This window comes from Macrosteles quadrilineatus, unplaced genomic scaffold (assembly GCF_028750875.1).
Source record: "Macrosteles quadrilineatus isolate MER2022 unplaced genomic scaffold, UCM_ALF_1.0 Scaffold_1__1_contigs__length_201487025, whole genome shotgun sequence".
NCBI lineage: Eukaryota > Metazoa > Arthropoda > Insecta > Hemiptera > Cicadellidae > Macrosteles > Macrosteles quadrilineatus.
The window spans coordinates 13,794,077-13,816,128 of record NW_026542594.1 but is presented as its reverse complement, the minus strand read 5'-3'; the positions used below and the strand labels follow the sequence as shown (position 1 = coordinate 13,816,128).

General features: G+C 36.4%; 1 protein-coding gene across 2 annotated transcripts in view; it reads left to right on the top strand.

Annotated features, from left to right (window-relative positions):
• Positions 1-5,550: 5,550 nt before the first annotated feature.
• LOC129004229 (poly(ADP-ribose) glycohydrolase) overlaps positions 5,551-22,052 on the top strand; it is an 89,455-nt gene continuing 72,953 nt past the window's right edge. For both annotated transcript variants that reach the window (XM_054432721.1, XM_054432728.1), the window contains exons 1-3: positions 5,551-5,676; positions 9,370-9,519; positions 19,366-19,619. In XM_054432721.1, the coding sequence (XP_054288696.1) occupies positions 5,638-5,676; positions 9,370-9,519; positions 19,366-19,619 (443 nt within the window). In that variant the 5' untranslated portion in view covers positions 5,551-5,637. The remainder of the gene's footprint in view (positions 5,677-9,369; positions 9,520-19,365; positions 19,620-22,052) is intronic.

Sequence of the window (22,052 nt, the reverse complement as noted above, 5' to 3'; positions counted from 1 at the left end):
AATAAACATACAGTAGAACCTCTTTAATCCGAACCCCCGTAATCCAAACGTCCACTAATCCGAACCCCTCATTGCTGTGCTCTATACACAGTACAGCAGTTCTTTATTGTATACTGTATTTAATTTAAAGTACTGTTTATTCACCATGTTTACTACTGTATTAAGTAAACACTGTATTTTACTTTATACAACTTTTTTCACTTTTCCCAAAATAACGTTGATTAATTTTAGCCATGTTTTAGCTATTGTTATGTAAAAACAACAATATGTTCTGTAATTCGAACTATTCAATAGTCCGAACTACCCCTGGTCCCAATTAGTTCGGATTAAAGAGGTTCTACTGTATAGGCATATTCTTATCTCAAAAATCTTTTCGGGCTCCGCCCCAGTGGCTCTTTAGTTCCCCATGTTAACCTTATGAGTATTCATATTTAAAGGGAATTAAAGAATTTAGTCAGCTGTTTCAACTAAAAAAGTTGGTTCTATGATATACAAAAGCATTAAAAGTTATACGGTTTACCAACAGGGTGCAGCACTGTAATTCTTTTTTGCATTTAAATGTAAACAGCTAATTTGAACTAAGCAGCAACAAAAAACTGTGATACGCAATGAGAACTGTCAAATTAGGATTGTTTACAGTGTTTATGTTTTTAATTTCATAAATAATTTGTGATATTTTGCAAATGTTTGATAATTTATTTTTCTCTATTGTTTAGGTGAAGTGGTAGAACATTATGGCTATGCTAGATGTGTAATACTATAGAATACCGTAAATTTAAAGAAGCAAATTTTATCATACTGTATCCTCCCTCATTGCAAACGCAAAGCTTGAGTATAACTGCAATAAACATTTTATACTTATATGCCATCCCCGTACGAAGGATGGGTACTCTGCTAGTAAGGTAGGTAATAAATTGAAATAATATCAAACTAATAAGTACAGCTGAGGTATTTTTAACATTAGGTAGCCTATATGGAAAGTTCCCTTTAGAAAGGAATTACGATTTATGAAATAATGGATAGTTTTGCGCAAGGTTTCTCGTCATGACGGACATTTTAAGTATATGGTTTATGGAGGTGTGACTTGTAGTTTTCCCAAAAGTTCATGGGTACTTTGGGATTTATATATGGATTAAGCTAATAAGGATTATGAACTTTTGAGAAAATCGTAAGCCGCACAACAATCAACCGCATACTTGAATGAAATGCCTTGATGTGCCCAGTAAAATATCAGTTTTTTCAATAAACTCCCTTAACATAGGAACCTTAATTAAAGAATTGTATTAAAAATCATTTAAAATATAAAATATATAGGCCTATCGGCTTTTACAATAATCTTTTGATTCTCATGATAGATGTTTGCATTACGATAAACTTATTACTTTTGATTCTACCTCACGGTTTCATGGCAATACACAAAAGATTTTCCTTAAAATAAGCAATAAGTATGACTGCTTTTTGTCTGTATGTATAGCCTATAATTATTTCTTGGTAAAGTAAAAGTATGTGTAACCATTGACTATACATTAAATCTATATAAATAAAAATAACAGTTTTGTCGGTACATAGCGTAGAATCATGAAGTTTTTGGTTATTTCAACTTTATGAAGTTTTTGGTTATTTCAACTTTTTCTACCATACGAAAGCCAAAACGAGTTTTATCTCAATTTCGGTCTGCTTGTTTGTCTGTCTGTCTTTCATTGTGTCTGTAATGCCAAAATTCCAATTTACGTGGCCCACTCCAAGAAATATAGAGCACTGTTCATGATCCAAATAGTTTTCGCTGGATGGGTTTAAGCTTTCTCCAATGTTTACTGCATACGTTATTTATTAAATACTTATCATCTGTTTAGAGAGTACGTCATCTATAAAATAACAAACAGCTGATTGGATAAAGATTATTTTTTTCTAGCTGTCACCATTGACTACACTGATAATATGTTTACATTAAATGTTGTTTACAAATATCTACCATTTCCAATTCCACATTTTGTAAACAAATCCAAAACCACGTGAGATTAATAACCTCGTGACTTATATAACAGATTTAATTGATTGCAAGTACAATATTGTGTAACTAAATTGAAATTTAATAATTAGGCATCATCCAGGTCGGGAACCGTAGAGTCTGGGTTGTATGAAATTGCAGGCTGCTTGAGTTTTGACAACCAGTAAAAAGACTGTGAATCAGTGTTTTATAGGACTACATTTTTTTGCAAACCATTGTAGGTAGCCTACTATTGAGGTTTCCACTCTTTAACGGCGTTTTGATGGCTATTGTGTCAAGAAAAATCACAACTGCTGTGGGTTATCGCGGATGTTACTGCTATTTCGGAAGATTTTAACGATTTTGTTGTGATCGTATCAGAGGTTTACGGATGCTGCTAAACTTGCTTAATTTAGACTTAAACTTAATCAATTTGACGTCAGGTTTTGGTGCCGGTACTTTTCCGCTAGAACCGGGGGTAGCGAGAATCATTTTTAGATACCAACACATCACTATTTACAACTAAGTACAACTTGACTGTTCTAGTTGTCAGTGAAACAAGGAGAGGTTCCAGAGACATGGTCTGTCAAGCCTGTTGATATGTGGGACCAGAACCATGTCAGAATGCCTCATTCTACCTCTAGTCTGTATCCTGTCACGCCCTGTATCACTTGACTTATAGAAATTTGCCCAACTTGAATGTTGTAGTTGCCAGTGAAACAAGGAGAGGTTCCAGAGGCATGGTCTTTCAAGCCTGTTGATGGTTAGGATTGAGGGGAAACCCTCTCTCTGAAGGGTGTGCTTCGGCAGCCGGTGAGCCTGATGACCTTAAGTCATCCTCCCATGATGTACCAAAGGTTGGTGAATTAGCTTCGGCCTACATCATGGGGCCCGGGTATGTTTAATTATAGGTACCGGGCTTGCAGTCAGGGAGCTTCATGCTCTCATGACAAAACAAAATGGAACAAAATGGAATGGAACAAAATGGTCAAGTGACTCGGGGTGTCAGGGTAGCGGCCCTGGTTCCCCAAACGAAGAAACGGCGGGCTAGCGTCGAGGGATCGTGCCTCGATCGCTAGTAACGAAGAACGGCGAATACGGTCGGTCAAGTGACCCGGGGTGTCAGGGGAGCGGCCCTGGTCCCCAAAACGATGAGACGGCGAGCTAGCGTCGAGGGATCGTGCCTCGATCACTAGTAACGAAGAACGACGAATAAAGTCGGTCAAGTGACCCGGGGTGTCAGGGTAGCGGCCCTGGTTCCCAAAGCGATAAAACGGTGGGCTAGCGTCGAGGGATTGTGTCTCGATCGCTAGTAACGAAGAACGGCGAATACGGTCAGTCAAGTGACCCGGGGTGTCAGGGTAGCGGCCCTGGTTCCCTAAACTATGAAACGGCGAGCTAACGTCGAGGGATCAGACCCCGATCGATAACGGCGAATAACCTCTATGAAAAACTAAAAAGGCAAACAAAATTATATTCATCTTTTAATTAACGAAACGAAATAATACTTAAAGCTACGATCGAACATATTTTACGTTATCGAGCGTCTAAGCGTACGTAAAAGCGGTAAAGTGTAGCTACAGTATTACTAACGTGTAACTCAAAAGTATACTGCACTCACCGGGGAGGATGTGTCTAACTCGGCTGGTAGCTGGGACGAGACTCTATAACTAGACACAACTAAAATCGATGACGTGACCCTGGGTGTCAGAGGAGCGACCCTGGTTCCCAGAATAACTTAAAACTGCAAATAACCTCTATGCAAAACTAAAATGCAAACAAAAGTATACTCTTCTATTAATTAACGAAAACGAAATAATCCTTAATGCAACGATCGAATGTCACCGTTTGAACGAAGGTACGAGTGGTAGAGTGTAGCTACAGTATTACTAACGTGTAACCAAAGGTATACTGCACTCACTGGGGAGGATTTGTCCAACTGGGCTGGTGGTTGGGACGAGACTGACCAACTGAGCTCTCCGTTGCCGCTCGCTCTTGGCTTCCCCCACCCCGCTCGTGGCCCGACACCAGCGCCTGGCGCGGCAGCGGCCGTTCCGAGAATCGTCCGGGATGAGGAGGGGTCAACGTTTGCTCAGCCCAGTACTTTTCCACCCCGTTCATTACTACTTTCATACTTCAAAACAAATAAAACTATCTTCTCTCCTTGTTCAATACGTCGTTTATTATATATAAGGTCAAACATTTTTTGGTGTCCATTTTTGACCGTTACACCTGTATCACTTGACTTATAGAAAGTTGCACAACTTGAATGTTCTAGTTGCCAGTGAAACAAGGAGAGGTTCCAGAGGTATGGCCTGTCAAGCCTGTTGATGTGTGGGACCAGAACCATGTCAGAATGCCTCATTCTACCTCTAGTCTGTATCCTGTCACGCCCTGTATCACTTGACTTATAGAAAGTTGCCCAACTTGAATGTTGTAGTTGCCAGTGAAACAAGGAGAGGTTCCAGAGGCATGGCCTGTCAAGCCTGTTGATGTGTGGGACCAAAAATGTCAGAATGCTTCATTCCCCCTGTAGTCTCTATCCTGTCACACCCTATATCACTTGACTTATAGAAATTTGCCCAACTTGACTGTTGTAGTTGCCAGTGAAATAAGGAGAGGTTCCAGAGGCATGGCGTGTCAAGCCTGTTGATGTGTGGGACCAGAACCATGTCAGAATGCCTCATTCTACCTCTAGTCTGTATCCTGTCACACCCTGTATCACTTGACTTATAGAAATTTGCCCAACTTGACTGTTGTAGTTGCCAGTGAAACAAGGAGAGGTTCCAGAGGCATGGCCTGTCAAGCCTGTTGATGTGTGGGACCAGAACCATGTCAGAATGCCTCATTCTACCTCTAGTCTGTATCCTGTCACACACTGTATCACTTGACTTATAGAAATTTGCCCAACTTGACTGTTGTAGTTGCCAGTGAAACAAGGAGAGGTTCCAGAGGCATGGCCTGTCAAGCCTGTTGATGTGTGGGACCAGAACCATGTCAGAATGCCTCATTCTACCTCTAGTCTGTATCCTGTCACACCCTGTATCACTTGACTTATAGAAATTTGCCCAACTTGACTGTTGTAGTTGTCAGTGAAACAAGGAGAGGTTCCAGAGACATGGTCTGTCAAGCCTGTTGATGTGTGGGACCAGAACCATGTCAGAATGCCTCATTCTACCTCTAGTCTGTATCCTGTCACACACTGTATCACTTGACTTATAGAAATTTGCCCAACTTGACTGTTGTAGTTGCCAGTGAAACAAGGAGAGGTTCCAGAGACATGGTCTGTCAAGCCTGTTGATGTGTGGGACCAGAACCATGTCAGAATGCCTCATTCTACCTCTAGTCTGTATCCTGTCACACCCTGTATCACTTGACTTATAGAAATTTGCCCAACTTGACTGTTGTAGTTGCCAGTGAAACAAGGAGAGGTTCCAGAGGCATGGCCTGTCAAGCCTGTTGATGTGTGGGACCAGAACCATGTCAGAATGCCTCATTCTACCTCTAGTCTGTATCCTGTCACGCCCTGTATCACTTGACTTATAGTAATTTGCCCAACTTGACTGTTGTAGTTGCCAGTGAAACAAGGAGAGGTTCCAGAGGCATGGCCTGTCAAGCCTGTTGATGTGTGGGACCAGAACCATGTCAGAATGCCTCATTCTCCCTCTAGTCTCTATCCTGTCACACCCGTGAGTATCAATGAAGCTTATATAGCATTGAGTAATAAAGAAATAGTTTTAAAGTTTCTAACTTTTTGATATGCGGTAAATTATGTTCTTGAAATATTTTAAATTAAATTTTAAATAAATTAAACTCACTGCTAGTTGATACGTGAACAATAATCTATTGAATTAAAATAGGGAAATTGAGATTATATTTATCAAGGTGACAATGGGAACCTATAGTAACTTATATGTCACTAGAAACTAGATTTTACCTGAAAACAATGGTGCAAAAATTGTTCTGCTGTCACGAAAACTGAATAAACAACAATCCTACAAGGTTTGCTGCGGCGGGGGTATTTATGTTTTTGAAGGCTCTAGGCTTTTTTGCTTTACCTATAAGAGCTAATTTGTTTGTGGGTTCTTGTGTGTTGCTGCAAGGTAAAACGGTTACTCTTTCTTTACTTTTTTTGTAACCATCAGCAGCTTTTTCTGTTTTGAGTGTAAGGCTTTTAGTTGGAAGCATTCTAAAATTTAGGCCTGTTTCATCGCAATTATATATTTGCTCCCCAGTCAGATCCTCTTCTTCAATCAAAGCTTGAAATTTGACTTTAAATTCACTTTCGCTATTTGGTTTTGCTGACAACTTTTTCCCACAAACGCCAAGTTGCTTGACACCATACCTGTGTTTCCACATGTCTAACCAGCCGCTGCTTGCAGCAAAATCATGCTCGCCTTCTCCTTTGAATTTGTTGTAAAACTGCAGTGCTTTTTCCTGAAGAATTGGTCCTTTGATCGTCGTTCCTTTATCCCGTTGAATCCTTCGGAATGGTTCGGTATTCAGTGGTTTCACTGAATCAGCGCTTCACCAATGTTTTCGTACTCCGAAGTTTTCATACTTTTCCTTTCCACAATCGATTCCGTACAAAGTTTTTTCAAACACTACGTCTCGATTTCAGTCCTTGTCTTCTTCCATCCAATCACTGTCGACCGACCAACATTACTTCACTCGCCACTTTGTTTACACTTTCTCCGTTATCGATTCGTTTTAGTGCGTCTAACTTCATGTCCATCGAAACAAAGCACCTTTTCTTTTTTTTGTCCGACATCTTCAAACACATAAAACAAAACAGTGCAGTTAAACTAAAAACTATGTTTTTTCAAAGAATTTAAACTGAAAAGGTTCACAAAATAATTGTGTGTACAATAACCCGTTGTGACTAAAGCAAACTGATTTTCACTGAAGCAATTTTTGTTTTCACTGAAGTATATTTTTGTTTTATACTTGAGAGATGACTGTATTATTTTTTTTGTTTTGATCTTGTGTATTGTATTTGATTTTATTTGTGTTTATATTTTATGTAATGATGAATTTGACACCATTCTTGTATATACATTATATAGGCCTACTAATGAATAAAGATGTTTTGAATTGAATTGACATTGACACATACAGAGACAAGCAGACAAGAAGCATTACAGTTATATAGCTTATTCCCTATTTGGGAAATTTGCTAAAATGAAGGGTGACACTTTTGATCTCCCTGTTTGGTACAACAGGCATCAATCTAATGCATGGATGTCTGAGTATATTTTTAATGAATGGTTCTTTAAGCAGTTCGTACCAGACGTTGAGAAACATTTAAAATCCAAGAATCTTCCAAGAAAAGCACTTCTATTTCTTGACAATGCAACGACCCACCCAAGTGTAGAACCAAAGTGCAAGTCAGGATGAATGAATAAAAGCAATGTTTTTGCCACCTAACTCTCTGTGCCAACCAATGGATCAAGGCGTTTTATTGACTGAAAAAGTTGTACAGGAAGAAACTTCTCTCATGCCTTATTCAAAGGAATGAACGAGGGACTCGACTTGGGTGAAAATTAAAAATAATTGATATGCTGGATGTAATCGGATGGATAGCTAATTTAAGGGGAGAACTCAATCCCTTGACTCTAGTGCGTTCATGGAGAAAACTCTTGGACCAAAACGAGTTCAAAAAGAAGATCCCAGTGACAACGAACTTGTGACTTCGATGCAGAAAATTCTAGGCAGCGAAGGAGCTTTGTACGGTGGCTTTGATGATTAGATGAATGAAGATGAGGAAGTGGGGCCTACATCAGATGAAGAAATTGTTGATGCTCTCAAACAAAAGGATGTGAGTGATGAAGAAGAGTTGGAGGGCGAGGTTGACGACCCACAACCAAAACTAATACATAATAAAGGTGTGAAGTTCATCGAGGGAGCCCTCTAGTACCTACAGGAGCAGGGAGCGTCGGCAATGGATATTCTTTGCCTTAGGAGACTACGTGACAAAGCTACTCGGCAGAGAAATCAGAGTTTTGAAAAACAATCAAAGATAACAAAATATTTTGTTAAGTGAAATTCAATAGTTACTACAGTATTGTGATGTATAATTGTGATGTTTAATTTGACTTGAACATTAATTTGTCATTATTGTTGACTTAAAATTGATCTACAGTAACTAAAAGTGCAATTGTTAGCCTTTTTAGTACTGTATTTCATAAATTAAAGTGATTTCTACATAATACGTGTGTTTTTACTTTCCTGTATAAACTCCATTTAGGCCTACTCCCAATAGTTTGACACCCCTTAAGTCCACAAAAGTGTCGAACTATGGAGGTTCCACTGTACCTACTTTTTTCATTTTGATGTCCCCAGAGGCCAAAAACACCATTCGTTCAAATTGTTATACAGGGTGTCCCGTAACTCTCTGGAGATATGTATATAGTTTTAACCGAGCAAATTGAATTGGAGACTAATTGTAAACTATAGCATCCTTCGTCACGGGGTAGCCAAATTTTATGCCCTTGGAATTTTTCCTCCTGAGCAAAAAACTTATGTCACAAACCGGGGGTAAAATTCCGGCCGCGAACTTATGGGTTGCACAACATCAGTTCAATAAATTAAAGGTGGAATTAAACATATATTTTCACGGATTTAATCAGAACACATCAAATTATAAAACCTAGAGTGTACGGGCTGGAATTTTACTCCTGGACTTTTACCCCCTTCATGAGGTCAGCTCAAAATGTACGGCCCAGATTTTTACTCCCGGAATTTTACCCCCGGACGTATATAGAAATTAGTGAGAATAATTAATTTACTTTGAAATACATTTTTTTTCCATGGTCGTATTATAAATCAATCGTTAAAGAAATTTCCCCCCAATTATCATTCAAATAGGCTACTCAGTTTTTTTACGTACATATTAACTAACAGTTGGTCCCAAAAGTTGAATCCCAAAACTCGAATATCAAAACTAAACAGCAAAACCTGTTTACTTAGTTGAGATTACAAATAAATGAAGGTAGACTACTTAATAATAAAATGTTTACTATTTAATCAAAAATGAAATCAGAAAATTGAATCCCATTAGTTTTAATCTCACTAATTTTTATATCTGCACAGATGGTAAAATTTAAGGGGTAAAATCCAGGGGTTACATTCCGGGGGTAAAAATCAGGGCTGTTCATCTACAGTTGCCTAAATGCTAGTTATATGGACAGGGGGTAAAATTCCGCCTGTAAACAAACTTTAAAGCGCTCAGGTTACTACGTCATAGTGACATCAGCATTGCCCATGGAGTAAAATTCCAGTGGGATAAAATTCCGGCGACCTTTCATCACATCAACTTTTACAGTTATTTGGACTAAGGAAGAAATCATATTTTAGACTGTAGTTCACTCTAATTGTGACAGACGGAGCTGCGCACAAGGTGGGAGTTGGTGGAAGAGTCTCTCCGAACCACCATCAACAATAGTGATCAGCTGCAAGCGGCCGTACTGCACTACAACTCCAAGTACAGTGATCGCTGGGACTTCCACCTCATGCACTCCTTCTTCTCTCAGGTGAGCACAAGGGCTGATACGATAGAAGGTTATCCTAATGGGAAAGATAATAAAAATTGTATGTTTATTGGCACAAAACAAGTATTTTAGTGTAAGTCTACTGGTGGCTTGTCACATCTGTGTTGTCATCATAAAAGTTTTCTTACCAGTTGTTAATTCTGCTTTTAAAAGCAAGTCAAATCTTTGTGCATGTACAGTTGTTTTAGCAAAATTCCCATATAGGGGATAAGCTATTACCGTAGGTCTCATGGTAAGACCTGGACCCGGGACCGATTAACTTATTCGTTTTGAGGTCCCTAGTGGCCAAAAGCACCATCCGTTCAAATTCATATATATATATATGTATATATTTTCTTGCATGTTTAGGGCTAATAATATAATACAAATCAAAAACATAGTTAACAAAGTACCCTTTTAGTAATTATTTTATTTTTAATGCCGAAAAAATTTTAAAAAATTAATACCAAAATTTATTAAGATTTAGTTAACATATTTTATATTTTAGCGAATTTCCCATATAGGGAATAAGCTATTACCGTAGTACTCATGGTAAGACCTGGACCCGGGGCCGATTTTTTTTTTTCGTTTTGAGGTCCCTAGAGGACAAAAATAGCATCCGTTCAAATTCATATATATATCTAATATATAAAATTCTCGTGTCACAGTGTTTGTCTGCAAACTCCTCCGGAACGACTTCACCAATCGTTATGAAATTTGGTGTGTAAATTCTGTAGGTATGCGAATCGGACGTAAACTATTTCCCGTTTCGAAATTCTTAAAAGGGCTCCGCCCCAGTGGCTCTGGAGTTTCCCATGTTAACCTTATGAGAAATGGAATTAATGAATCTTAACAGCTGTTTCAATTAAACAAGTTGGTTCTGTTCTATGATGTTCAATAGCATTAAAGTTACAAGGATTACCAACAGGGTGCAGCACTATTATTTCTTTTACATTTATGACCACAGCTAATTTGCAACCAAAAGGTGTGTGAGCGTAGCGAACGAACTTCAACCTGGAGGCGAGTTAGCGTAGCGATCGAGCTAACCTGAAGGCAAGTGAGCGCAGCGAACGAGCTCCAACCTAAAGGTGAGTGAGCGTAGCGAATGAGCTCCAACCCAAAGGTGAGTGAGCGTAGCGAACGAACTTCAACCTGGAGGCAAGTTAGCGTAGCGAACGAGCTAACCTGAAGGCAAGTGAGCGCAGCGAACGAGCTCCAACCTAAAGGTGAGTGAGCGTAGCGAACGAGCTCCAACCCAAAGGTGAGTGAGCGTAGCGAACGAACTTCAACCAGGACGTGATTGAGCGATGCGAACGAGATCATCTTGAAAATTAAACGTAACGGTACTTTCTTTCCATCGGTCTGTCTTAGGGGAAACCTATAACTTAGGCGATACGAAGTTCGCCGGGTCAGCTAGTATTTATATATATATGTGTCCGTTAGCGCGATAACTCAAGCAAAAATGATCCGATTTTGATGAAATTTTGTACAAACGTGTAAACCTACGTTTATTCGAATGAGTTCGCGAACCAGCATGATCGGACCATGGGAACGGGGGTTTATGGGGGCTTTTATGGGGTAAAATGGGTTTTTCCCATTTTTGCAATTTCTTTCCAAACTATTTTGTAGAGCTTAAAAAAACTAATAATTTAGTATATTGAAGGGTTATAATGTGCCTAATGGTTACGGAGAAAATTTAAAAAAATTGTAAATTTAAAATTCCCATGTTATTCTTATGGAGGATAAGTAAACTGTTGTAGTTTGCTTATTTATTAACATATTTTGCCCAAATTTGGAAAATGTTTTTATTTCTTACTAACTAATAACATTTTACATAAAAAACAAACACTTTAACCCTCCCTGTTGCAGCAAACCTAAGTATGTGTTAAACTGATTTGATTTAAATAGGGAATAAATGTGATATTTTTAAGGAGACATTTTAGTGTAAATCCAATCAGGCAAATGGAAATTCGCTTAGTCTGCAGGTTTGCTGCGGCAGGGGTATTATTATTTTTACATATGATTATATTTTTAATTTTGTTAGTTTAAAGAATGAGGTTATGGTAAATATGACTTGATAATTTTGTTAGTGGACTTAGTCTGCGAAACATGTCGTCATTAAAAATAAAATAATTACTAAAAGGGTACTTTGTTAAATATGTTTTTGATTTATTTTTTATATATATATATATATATATATATATATGTGTGGGTCCGTTAGCACGATAACTCAAACGAAAATGATCTGGTTTTTATGAAATTTGGTTGCAAACCTACATTTATTCGAACAAGTTGCGAACCAGCATGATCGGATCATGGGAACGGGGAATTATGGGGGGTTTTATGGGGTAAAAATGGGTTTTTCTCATTTTTTACCCTAAAACAAAAAAAATTGAATTTCTTACCCAACTATTTTGTAGGGCTTAAAAAAAGAAATAATTTAGTATATTGAAGCATTGTTGTATGCCTAATGGTTACGGAGAAAATTAAAAAAAGTGTAAATTTAAAATTCTTATGTTATTCTTATGGAGAAAATGAAAACTGTTGTAGTTTACTTGTTTATGGATATATGTTGATAAAATTTGGCAAATTTATTTATTTCATCCTATACTATTGACGTTGGTAAAAAAACACTTCATACCTTCCCCGTAGCAGCAAACCTAAGCATTTGTTAAATCTAATGTTATTTAAATTGGGAATAAATATGTCTTATTTATGGAAATATTTTAGTAAAAATGTAATCAGACAGGTTGAAATTTGTTTAGTCTGCAGGTTTGCTGCGGTGGGGTATTTTAAATTTCCTTTGAGTCTTAGAGCATAAATCAAAAATCTAATGCCAGTTTGCACATCTGCACACCTATTTTGAGTTTGATTTTGACGTTTGCACACATATTTTGATGTATAATATGTGGGAGCAAATCTTAAAACAAAAAAGCCTTATTGCTTACGTTTCATGTTGTGTATAAACCGATGTTTCTTTTAAGTACTAGTAAATGATGTAAATATATATATAAAATTAAGGCATTTGATTAAGTTTTTGCCGAAAAATTGTATCATGTAATATTTTGCTTTTAGTTTTTAAGATGTTGATATGTCACCTGTTTTATCAGCTGTGCTGGGGAGGAAAATGTATTGTGACGAATAAAGAATCTGAATCTGAATCTAGTAAAATATGTACTACACCATCCAATAATTAAAGCATCAGAGTCTCCGACTCCAGTCTGAATGTTGATGTGATAAAAATAATTCAATTAATATTATGGAAAGCCATATGGAGGCCTAGCTTTTGAAATCGTTTACAAAATGACAAACGTTTTGCTTAGTAATTATTCAAAGAAAATACATTATTTAGTCAGTATGCCTTTAAACAAGAAATGAAAACTTCAAATTTTGTTGTTGCTAACATATGGTTCTTCAGGTAGACTAAAACCAAAACATAATATTCCTATTTCAAATAAAAAATTGATTTCATTTGAACAAATTGTTAGATCAGATGTTAATCTCTACAAATCCATTTGCAATGAGAGTTTTATTTCAAATTATCAATATCAAAGTGGCAATAGTCCTATTGCGATTTATGGTATAGTAATATTTTTGTAAAATTTTTAAGCCCAGTTGGTCTAGTAGTTTTTATGATATTGAATAACACACATACAGACAGACACCATTCGATTTTAGCGAATTTCCCTATAGGGAAGTAGCTATTAGACTGGACTGACAAGGTGGTTAACACATGTAAAAGGGTGTTTGCCACTGTCCACACACTGAAGAAGATGCAAAGACTTTTACCATTTCACATTAGACTTTTACTGATCAAGTCACTACTGTCGGGGAAAAAAGTTTAGACACTCGAGTTTGGAGCTCTACAGAAAAGTAACCAACTAACTTAGAAAAACACGTAGTATATCTAAATTTTTGTTGTTTTATTCTACGTATTCCTGTGAAAACAAAAAATTTTTAGCTCGTTTAGGAAATTTTTTATGACAGTCGGAAGGTAAAAACTCCCTGTTTTTAGAGTATCAAAAACCATCTTATGACTTTGAAAATTCGCACAATGTAAACTAAACGGAAAAACTTTATCAAACTTTAATACAATATAGACACATATATAATGAATTAATTTGTGTAGTTTCAGAATTTTTACTCTACCCAAAAAGTTTTTGTTGTAACTTTTGTAAATTAACTTTTTTTCAAAAACGGCAAACGCTAGAAAAAAAATTAAAAGCTTGTTTCGAAGGTGATTGTTTTTGTATTTGAAATATTGATACTGCTCAACCAAATTGTTAAGCATATTATTTATATAAGTTAACATTTAATTTGGATAGTGCAGAGGCCGAATACGGCACTTCCAGACCGCCACCGGCTCTGACCGGCAGACCCCGTACAGTGTTGCCAAATTGAACATCTGGACACTGAGCAGCAATGGGCTGTGAACTGTTGAGTCAATATACTGAACAGCAGTTATTATTAATTATTAACCATTTCCCGTCACCTTTTCTAATGAGGGCTTTGGACCTCCAACGTCACTCCCTCACTTCTAAAAAAAACATACATCACTGACAATCATTGTATATTCCGAATCTGACAATTTAGATTTAGCACCTATACAGGGTGTTTCAGTAAAGCGTAGCGGGCTATGCAGATTCAGATTCTACATGCAAAAATAAGTCGAAAACAAAGAATAACCTTTTTTTCGATTTCGGCTTGGTTTGGCCGTAATCTGCCATTTTGTATTTTTTTGAAAATAATTAATTACTCATAAACCCTTTTAGATATTTTTATGAAACTTGGTATAAACTTTAAGTCTACAGGTATAAACATTCTCCAAAAATATCTTCGATCATCGAGGCTCATCTAGTTTCAAAATGGCGACCATTTAAAATTTTTTTTGTAATGGCCGCTTTTCATTGAGTTTTATTTAAAAAAATTTAAATGGCCGCCATTTTGAAATTTGATGAGCCTGATCAAAGATATTTTCAGAGAATGTTTATACCTGTAGACTTAAAGTTTATACCAAGTTTCATAAAAATATCTCCAGGGTTTTTGAGTAATTAAATATTTTCAAAAAAATACAAAATGGCGGATTACGGCCAAACTAAGCCGAAATCAAAAAAAAGTTATTCTTCATTTTCGACTTATTTTTGCATGTAGAATCTGAATCTCTATAGCCCGCTACGCTTTACTGAAACACCCTGTATTTGGGGTGGTAATACCTTCGACCCTTTGGAAGAATGCAAAACATGATATTTCCTGTGAGTCAGTCAGTGACACACACTGCGTGAATCACCTTACGCTCCGTCAAGGTCCATCGTGGCAACACTGCACTGGATTCCTGAGCGGGCGATGGCGTTTGCACCCCTTGCAGGCGCGAGATCATCCAGTTTTTTGTAAATTTATATAAATAACATGCGTAAAAATTTGGTTGAGCAGTATCAATATTTCAAATACAAAAACAATCACCTTCGAAACAAGCTTTTAATTTTTTTTCTAGCGTTTGCCGTTTTTGAGAAAAAGTTGATTTACAAAAGTTACAACAAAAACTTTTTGGGTAGAGTAAAAATTCTGAAACTACACAAATTAATTCATTTTATATGTGTCCATATTGTATTAAAGTTTGATAAAGTTTTGCTGTTTAGTTTACATTGTGCGAATTTTCAAAGTCATAAGATGGTTTTTTGTACTCTAAAAACAGGCAGTTTTTACCTTCCGACTGTCATAAAAAATTTCCTAAACAAGCTAAAAGATTTTTGTTTTCACAGGAATACGTAGAATAAAACAACGAAAATTTATGATATACTATGTGTTTTTCTAAGTTAGTCGGTTACTTTTCTGTAGAGCTCCAAACTCGAGTGTCTAAACTTTTTTCCCCGACAGTAGTGTTTCCCCACTTCAATTACTGTATAACATTTTTGTATGATCTTCAATGAGATGATCACGTCACACTATACTATATAAATTCTTCTCTTTTAAAACTGTGTGACGTTAGAGAAATATGCATTATTAATATAACTGATTCGGCCATCAATCTCAAAACTCCAAATTATTTTGCGATCAGTTTTAGATTTTTAAATGAAAGAGGTGCAAGAAATACCCAGGCTCATCAACTCTCCAAATTCCTTACCATAAGACAACAGTTTATAATAGATCATTTACAGTAACAGCATGTCGCCTTTGGAACTCCCTACCATTCAATATCAGGAGCATAGAATCCCGTTCCCGACTGACGGTGGCACTGAAAGCGTACTATCTCGATCGGATGACCGTGGCTTGGTGGGATAGCGTGCGTTAGGCCTAGGTATGGCAAAGAGTGAATGTGTGTGTGTATGCGTATATTAGGGACAAAGATTTATAACTTAAGTTTTTACTTTTTATTTTGTTTATAGTTTTAAAAGTTCTATATAAAAATGCATTGTTTAGTTTATATTTAGTACATAAGAGGTTAACTGTAAGAAAGGACCATGGGGTCCTAATTTTCGCCTCAATAAAAAAGTATTTTCATTCATTCATTCATTCATTACAGTACTGTAGGTGGCACTGTAAGACCTAGGCCCGGGACCGATTTACTTTTTCAAATCATAGCTTTTGCAATATATGTTTACCATAACAAGATCTAATCCAGAATGGTGGAACGAACATGTTAATAGACTATTTAAGCACATGAGTTGTAGAGTGAGGGAAAAACCAAGGCATTTGACATAAACCTTTCTTCTGACAAAGTTTTTCCTAGTTGTGTAGCTTGTTTACTATGCCCAGGAGTTGAACCGAGATAGAAGTCCCAACCACTTGACGTATATTTTGTTTCCTTTACGTCTGACTACTTTTTCAACTAGAAAAGTGTCTGGATAGATAGTTTTTTTTTTAAGTTCAGGCTCGTAAAATGCACACTTTATATCGTTGTCTTCTTCGTCTTGTAAGTTACTACTTACCCAATCAATCGTCGTCAGTCAATCGTCTCCAGCTGTATACTTACAGGGGGAGACGATTGACGTACACAAACGACTGTAAAAAGTTCGGTTCTCTGATTGGGAGTGTGGCCCTTTTCAAACATTTTATATTTTGAGATCCTGACTTTGTTGTTTACTTGGCAACACTACTAGCCTTTGACATATTTAACTTTCTTACTCAAATCTGTTCATTTTGCTCTGTGACATCTTGTGGTTTCATTCTTAATCAATTGAGAAAGTAATTCTACCCACATGTAGTTAGAATTGATCCAGGAGATGTTCCACTCCAGCTACAAGGCTTAATCCAGCAAAGCAAATTGCTAATTGCTAAAGTTAAGTTTGTTATACTTATATACTTAGTAATAGGGGCGTATATAAGGGGGGAGCCCAGGCCCCCTGGGCCCTCTCCGAAATAATGGATATGAAGAAAAAATAGGTACAGTACCATAATATGTACTATTTTACTGAGAATTAAGTAGATGCACTGTTTTATGTCATAACTCAAACTCAACTAACTTTATTTACCTTTTTCAAACATAGAAATAAACATATGATTACAATTAACAGAAATTTACAGGTGTTATGAAATAAACTATTTTCGCAACATAATATAAATTATTTATCATCAATCATGCATGAACTCATCGCCGTGTGATAGTTTGTGCGAATTCTAGTTGCGTCAGACACAAGCGTCTACAGACTGACTGATCACTTATTGCAAACGAAAAAAACAGGCCACTGAAAAAGAAGAACCTTCCTGGTTGGATGACTGCGGCCTGTCGTCTGCTACATCATAGCATAAAGAGACGGAATCCCAATAACCTCAAATCTCATGTATGCTTTTAAAGAGGGGTAATTCTAAGGAAGAGGATTTTATAGGAAAATGGTTTTGGAAATGAGATATTCTTCTCGGTCAGGGGTCCATCAGGCCTAACTTAACTTTTGGGTTTATTAATTTGTGGCTGAACATCAAACCAAACTGAACATTCACAGAAAACGTTTATTAATTTATACAGTAAATTGATGATAGGCCCAACCCTACCTTCCATGATAAGATAAGTAAGTTATTTGCAAAAGACTATACAAAATTAAAATATAACAGTAAAAAGTCAACAAAATAGTTTTTCCATCAAATTATTACCCAAATGACTATCATGTTCATGTTTCATGACTTCTTTTTTAGATAGACAGTTAAGTTGTGCTTGTAACTGTTCACAGCAGTGTGTTTTCCACACTGCTCACAGCAGAAACCAAAGTCATTTCGATCCTTTTTTTCATTTCCTACCAGATACATCATTAATACAATTAATGTAATTTACCACAAGAAATTCAGAACTTCTTTTTAAAAACATTCCAAGAACGGAAATAGAAAAGAAAGCTTAGCTAGGTCTAATCAAACAGCTTAATGAACTGAAACGAAGCAGGACTCGGGACGGGAGTGGGAGAGCTAAACAAAACAGACGACAGGTCGCATAGTCACCAAGAAAAGATAGTTCTACTTTTATAGTGATGGCCAGTTTTTTTGTTTGCAATAAGTGATCAATCAGGCTGTAGACGCTTGTGCTTCAGACCAACTTGAACGGGCCTATCTTCGCTTGCAGCATTGACTGCTAGAGACCAGCATATCTACCGGCGACAGGGGAGGAGAGTAATGAAGAATTCGGTCAGTTCAGTGATAGCCATTGTTATTGTTTGTTATTTTAATCTGTTCGACGTTGTACTGAAATGTTAACGTTTTGCAGTTAGCACAAAAGAATACTTATACAGTAGTTAGAACTCCTCCGAATATTATAATCACAATCGCATATTTGACTCCTTAGGTTCTTATAAGTGTTTACAGATGGAATGACACACTGTAAAATCTTGATCAGTGTTTTTTTGATTTAGTAATTAAGATGTTTTCTTCATTTGGCTTGAATACATTTTTAAAATTTAATAGACCAATTTAATGATACAGCGTGATCTTGGCAAAGTAAAGGTCACATTTAGCGCAAATTACCACAGCAAAACTGAGATAAAGTCATGGCGCGTCTACTTTAAATTACTTACCCTATTACTATAAAGGCCAAATAACAGAAGAGTAATGGGGCAAACAGGGTCTGGCTGCCATCTTAGATACGGCACTTCCGGTTCAAATTCCGCTTTGGCAACACGCAGATTTGTACTCAGCAGGGTCGAATTACCCAGCTGTTTACCCAATTGTTACATAAAAATTTTCTTGCATAGCTCTTTTTTAAAAACGTATCTTCTCCAATTGTGTTTTGTTGTAAATTAATAACATTAACAATATATGGATTATAAAATTACAAATTATTAGATTTTGGTTATTAAATGATAAAGGATGATTACGTTTTTGTTACCCAAGCAGCTACAAGGTTGATTTCGGACATATTTCGTCAGTAAAAACTCAAATATAATCACCTCAACGTATATTTAATCTGTTTTAAAAGTACAGTAAAAAATCAGTACAGTAAAGAATAAAATCTTTATTAAAATCTAATTTAGCACTTTTTTAAACGGGATATCACTATAAGTGTAATGGAGACTCTTAAAGAAAATTTCTTCTTCTTTTCAACTATAAAAGAGTTATCAAAATCAGTCAAAAAACAATGGAATTATTTGAATTTTTCTCGATCAAGGTCAAGTCAGGTGGTCCGCCATTTTGGATCGCAGCCATATTGGTACTCGACCAACGCCGATCGTGGCAACATGCGTTTTCTTATTGTCCAAAGTGTCCTTAACAACAATCAAAAGAGAAAGTGCGTCCGAATAATTTTGCATACGCAACCCCAACCACGGCCTGGTCTAAGACTGCTTAGCTTTGTTCAGTTTTAAAACCCAATTCTTTGGCCATAATTAATTTTTTAACAGGTTTTAACTTTTTTTTATTAACACCATTGTACAGGCACTGGAAGAAGAGGAAACAGAATACTTTTTCAAGATTGTGCTGCCAAAGATCATAAAGCTGGCCCTGAGTCTGCCCAAGGTAGTGACAGGAGGAGTGCCGCTGTTGAGGCAGCACCACACACACAGTATCAGCCTGTCTCAGTATCAGGTCAGCTGTCTGCTGGCCAACGCATTCCTGTGTACCTTTCCACGCCGCAACACCACCAAGAACAATTCTGAGTACAGCTCTTTTCCCTACATCAATTTCAACAGGTAGGCCTAATTCATTCAATCTAGCTGTAGGTTACTAATTTGTTAGAGGACAACACTTGTGTCCTGAAGGTTTGGATTCTATTTCCGCTATTCTATTATATAAGGAGTCGTTTAAAGGTCAAAGACCGGTCTGATCTATTGTATATAACTAGTGAAGGTTTTGCAAAAACACGCTTTTCAAAGAATACACTAATCATAACTAGCCTATTTTATTTACCTTTTTAATTTAATTAAAATTATCATAGCTTGAATACCTGTACTTTTGAACAACCATAAGAATCTGAATACGTGCCGATAAAACGCCCGATTAAAAATAATCCTAAATCACAACTTGTTTAACTATTAGGTCTAGTAAGTTACAACTATAGCTTACCAAGGTTAGATGTAAAGTGACTCGGACCATAGTGAGTAGCGTTCCAAGTGATAAGTGCATAGAGTAAGTACTTGCTCTAATTGCTGTGGCTTTATAGGCCTACACTATATGTACAACACAACTGATGTAAGAGATACTCCGGTTCCTTGTTACATAATCTGCTCGAATTTTCAGTTAACAATAATTATTATTTATTAGCATTTAAAGTAAATGACCGGTCACTCAGGCTAGAGATGATTCCAATACTCTGCTGTCTGCAAGCCACCGTGTAATACAGGGTCATTTGTAAATTAACACTCATGTGAAATTCACGAATAATTTATTGGGCTTGTAATGTAAAGTATGGGTTGTTTTATGTTCCCAGTTCCCACACTGTACCTCTAAAGGTTGCAATGTTTTTTAATACCCTTATATCAATTATTTTAATTCCTAGTCGTTGATCTTACAACTGCTGATTGACTGCTGGCCTCCTTCTTTCTCTTTGGTACTCTAACAGTGACTCGCGAAATAATAAACAAAAAATACATATGCATTTTTTGTTTGCTGAAATTGTCTATTCTAAAATTAACTAGTGCACCTGTTGCCCGAATTCGAGCAATTGCAAAGTATTACAGGCGTTATTTCAAAACTAATAACAGTTATAATTTCTGATGACTTAAAAGAGTCAACTCAAAGATAATGTAATCAATCACTCCACTCCAGTGATCAAAACTGAAAACGAACGCTCACTCCACTCCAGTTATCGAAACTGAAAACGAACGCTCTTGTGTGTATCATGAGTTTACTATGAACAGCTGTTTTAGTATGCAAATAATACAAATTATTCGCCTGTTTAAGTAAACAAAATCCTTTCTTCATAAGAAATACATTGGGATTTTAATGGCCTGTGGGGTAAAGCCCGAGGACTTTTATTACAGGATTTGGCAAAAGGGGTCTACACAAAAACTTGATTTTGAAACATTGTTTTTAAAAATCCGTCCATTATTAACAGAGGAATAGTGTTTCATAGAAATCACCTTCACTTATTATATATAAGGGTAACAAGCTTGCTGTGCTAATCTTTGTGTTTTTGTTGTTTGAAAAAATGTTTGACAATTAAAAGTACATGGGACCTAAGCAGCATTAATTCTTAAAGGTTTTAAAATTATACATGGGTTTGGTTAAAAAACCTTCAATTTTATTTCTGATTTCAGAGATTACATCCCTTTAAATTAGATCATGTGACTTGTAACTAAAACTGTTATCAGTTAAATTTTGGAGCGTGTAACTTGTAACTGTAATCAGTTACATTACTCAAAAGATCGAAACTTGTAACTGTAAGTTAACTAGTTACATTTTTTGAGTAACTTTCCCAAGTCTGGCCTACCATAACCTTAAAGTGAAAGTAACAATGTGTTATTTATATATGAAATTAGTATCTTAATAAACAAATATAGAGTTGTAGTTTCATAACGTTCATAAAAATTACATAACAGCATAGTTTTATTTTACTTAACAACACGGGTAACTAACCAATGAGGTTGAAGGATTGAGAGAGAAGAAGTAAAATTGTGATGCCTTGAACTTCAACTAATCAGCTGCTTACCAATTTAATTGTTAACGATTGGTGCAATTAGTGATTAGTACAATGAGTCGTTGCATCGACATTGATGTTAGCACTGACATTAGTGGCAATGAGAGGTTATAAACGGAAACATAAAACCTCTCTTAGAAGTTTTGAGGAGTGATAATTACTAATTAGCATACTTGGGAATAACGAATAGAAATTTTAACAAATAGCGCTATTCGTTCGTTTTTTTTTTTTTGCTAACTTCTATTTTATTAGTTAGTTTTTAAAAAGAGCTGGAAATAACTTCTACTCAGTTAGTTTAATAGACAACGAATAGATAATATATTCGCTAGTTTTAAATCGTTAGCTTTTCTGGTCAGGCGAAAGTATTTCCAGTACGGGTTATTTATTTTACGTGTTCAGTGAGGGTTGCGTGTTGCGTGCGTACGTGAGAGGTCAGCGCCCTTGTGACAAACAACGTGTGGGGTGGGGAAAGAGAAAGTCAAAGTCC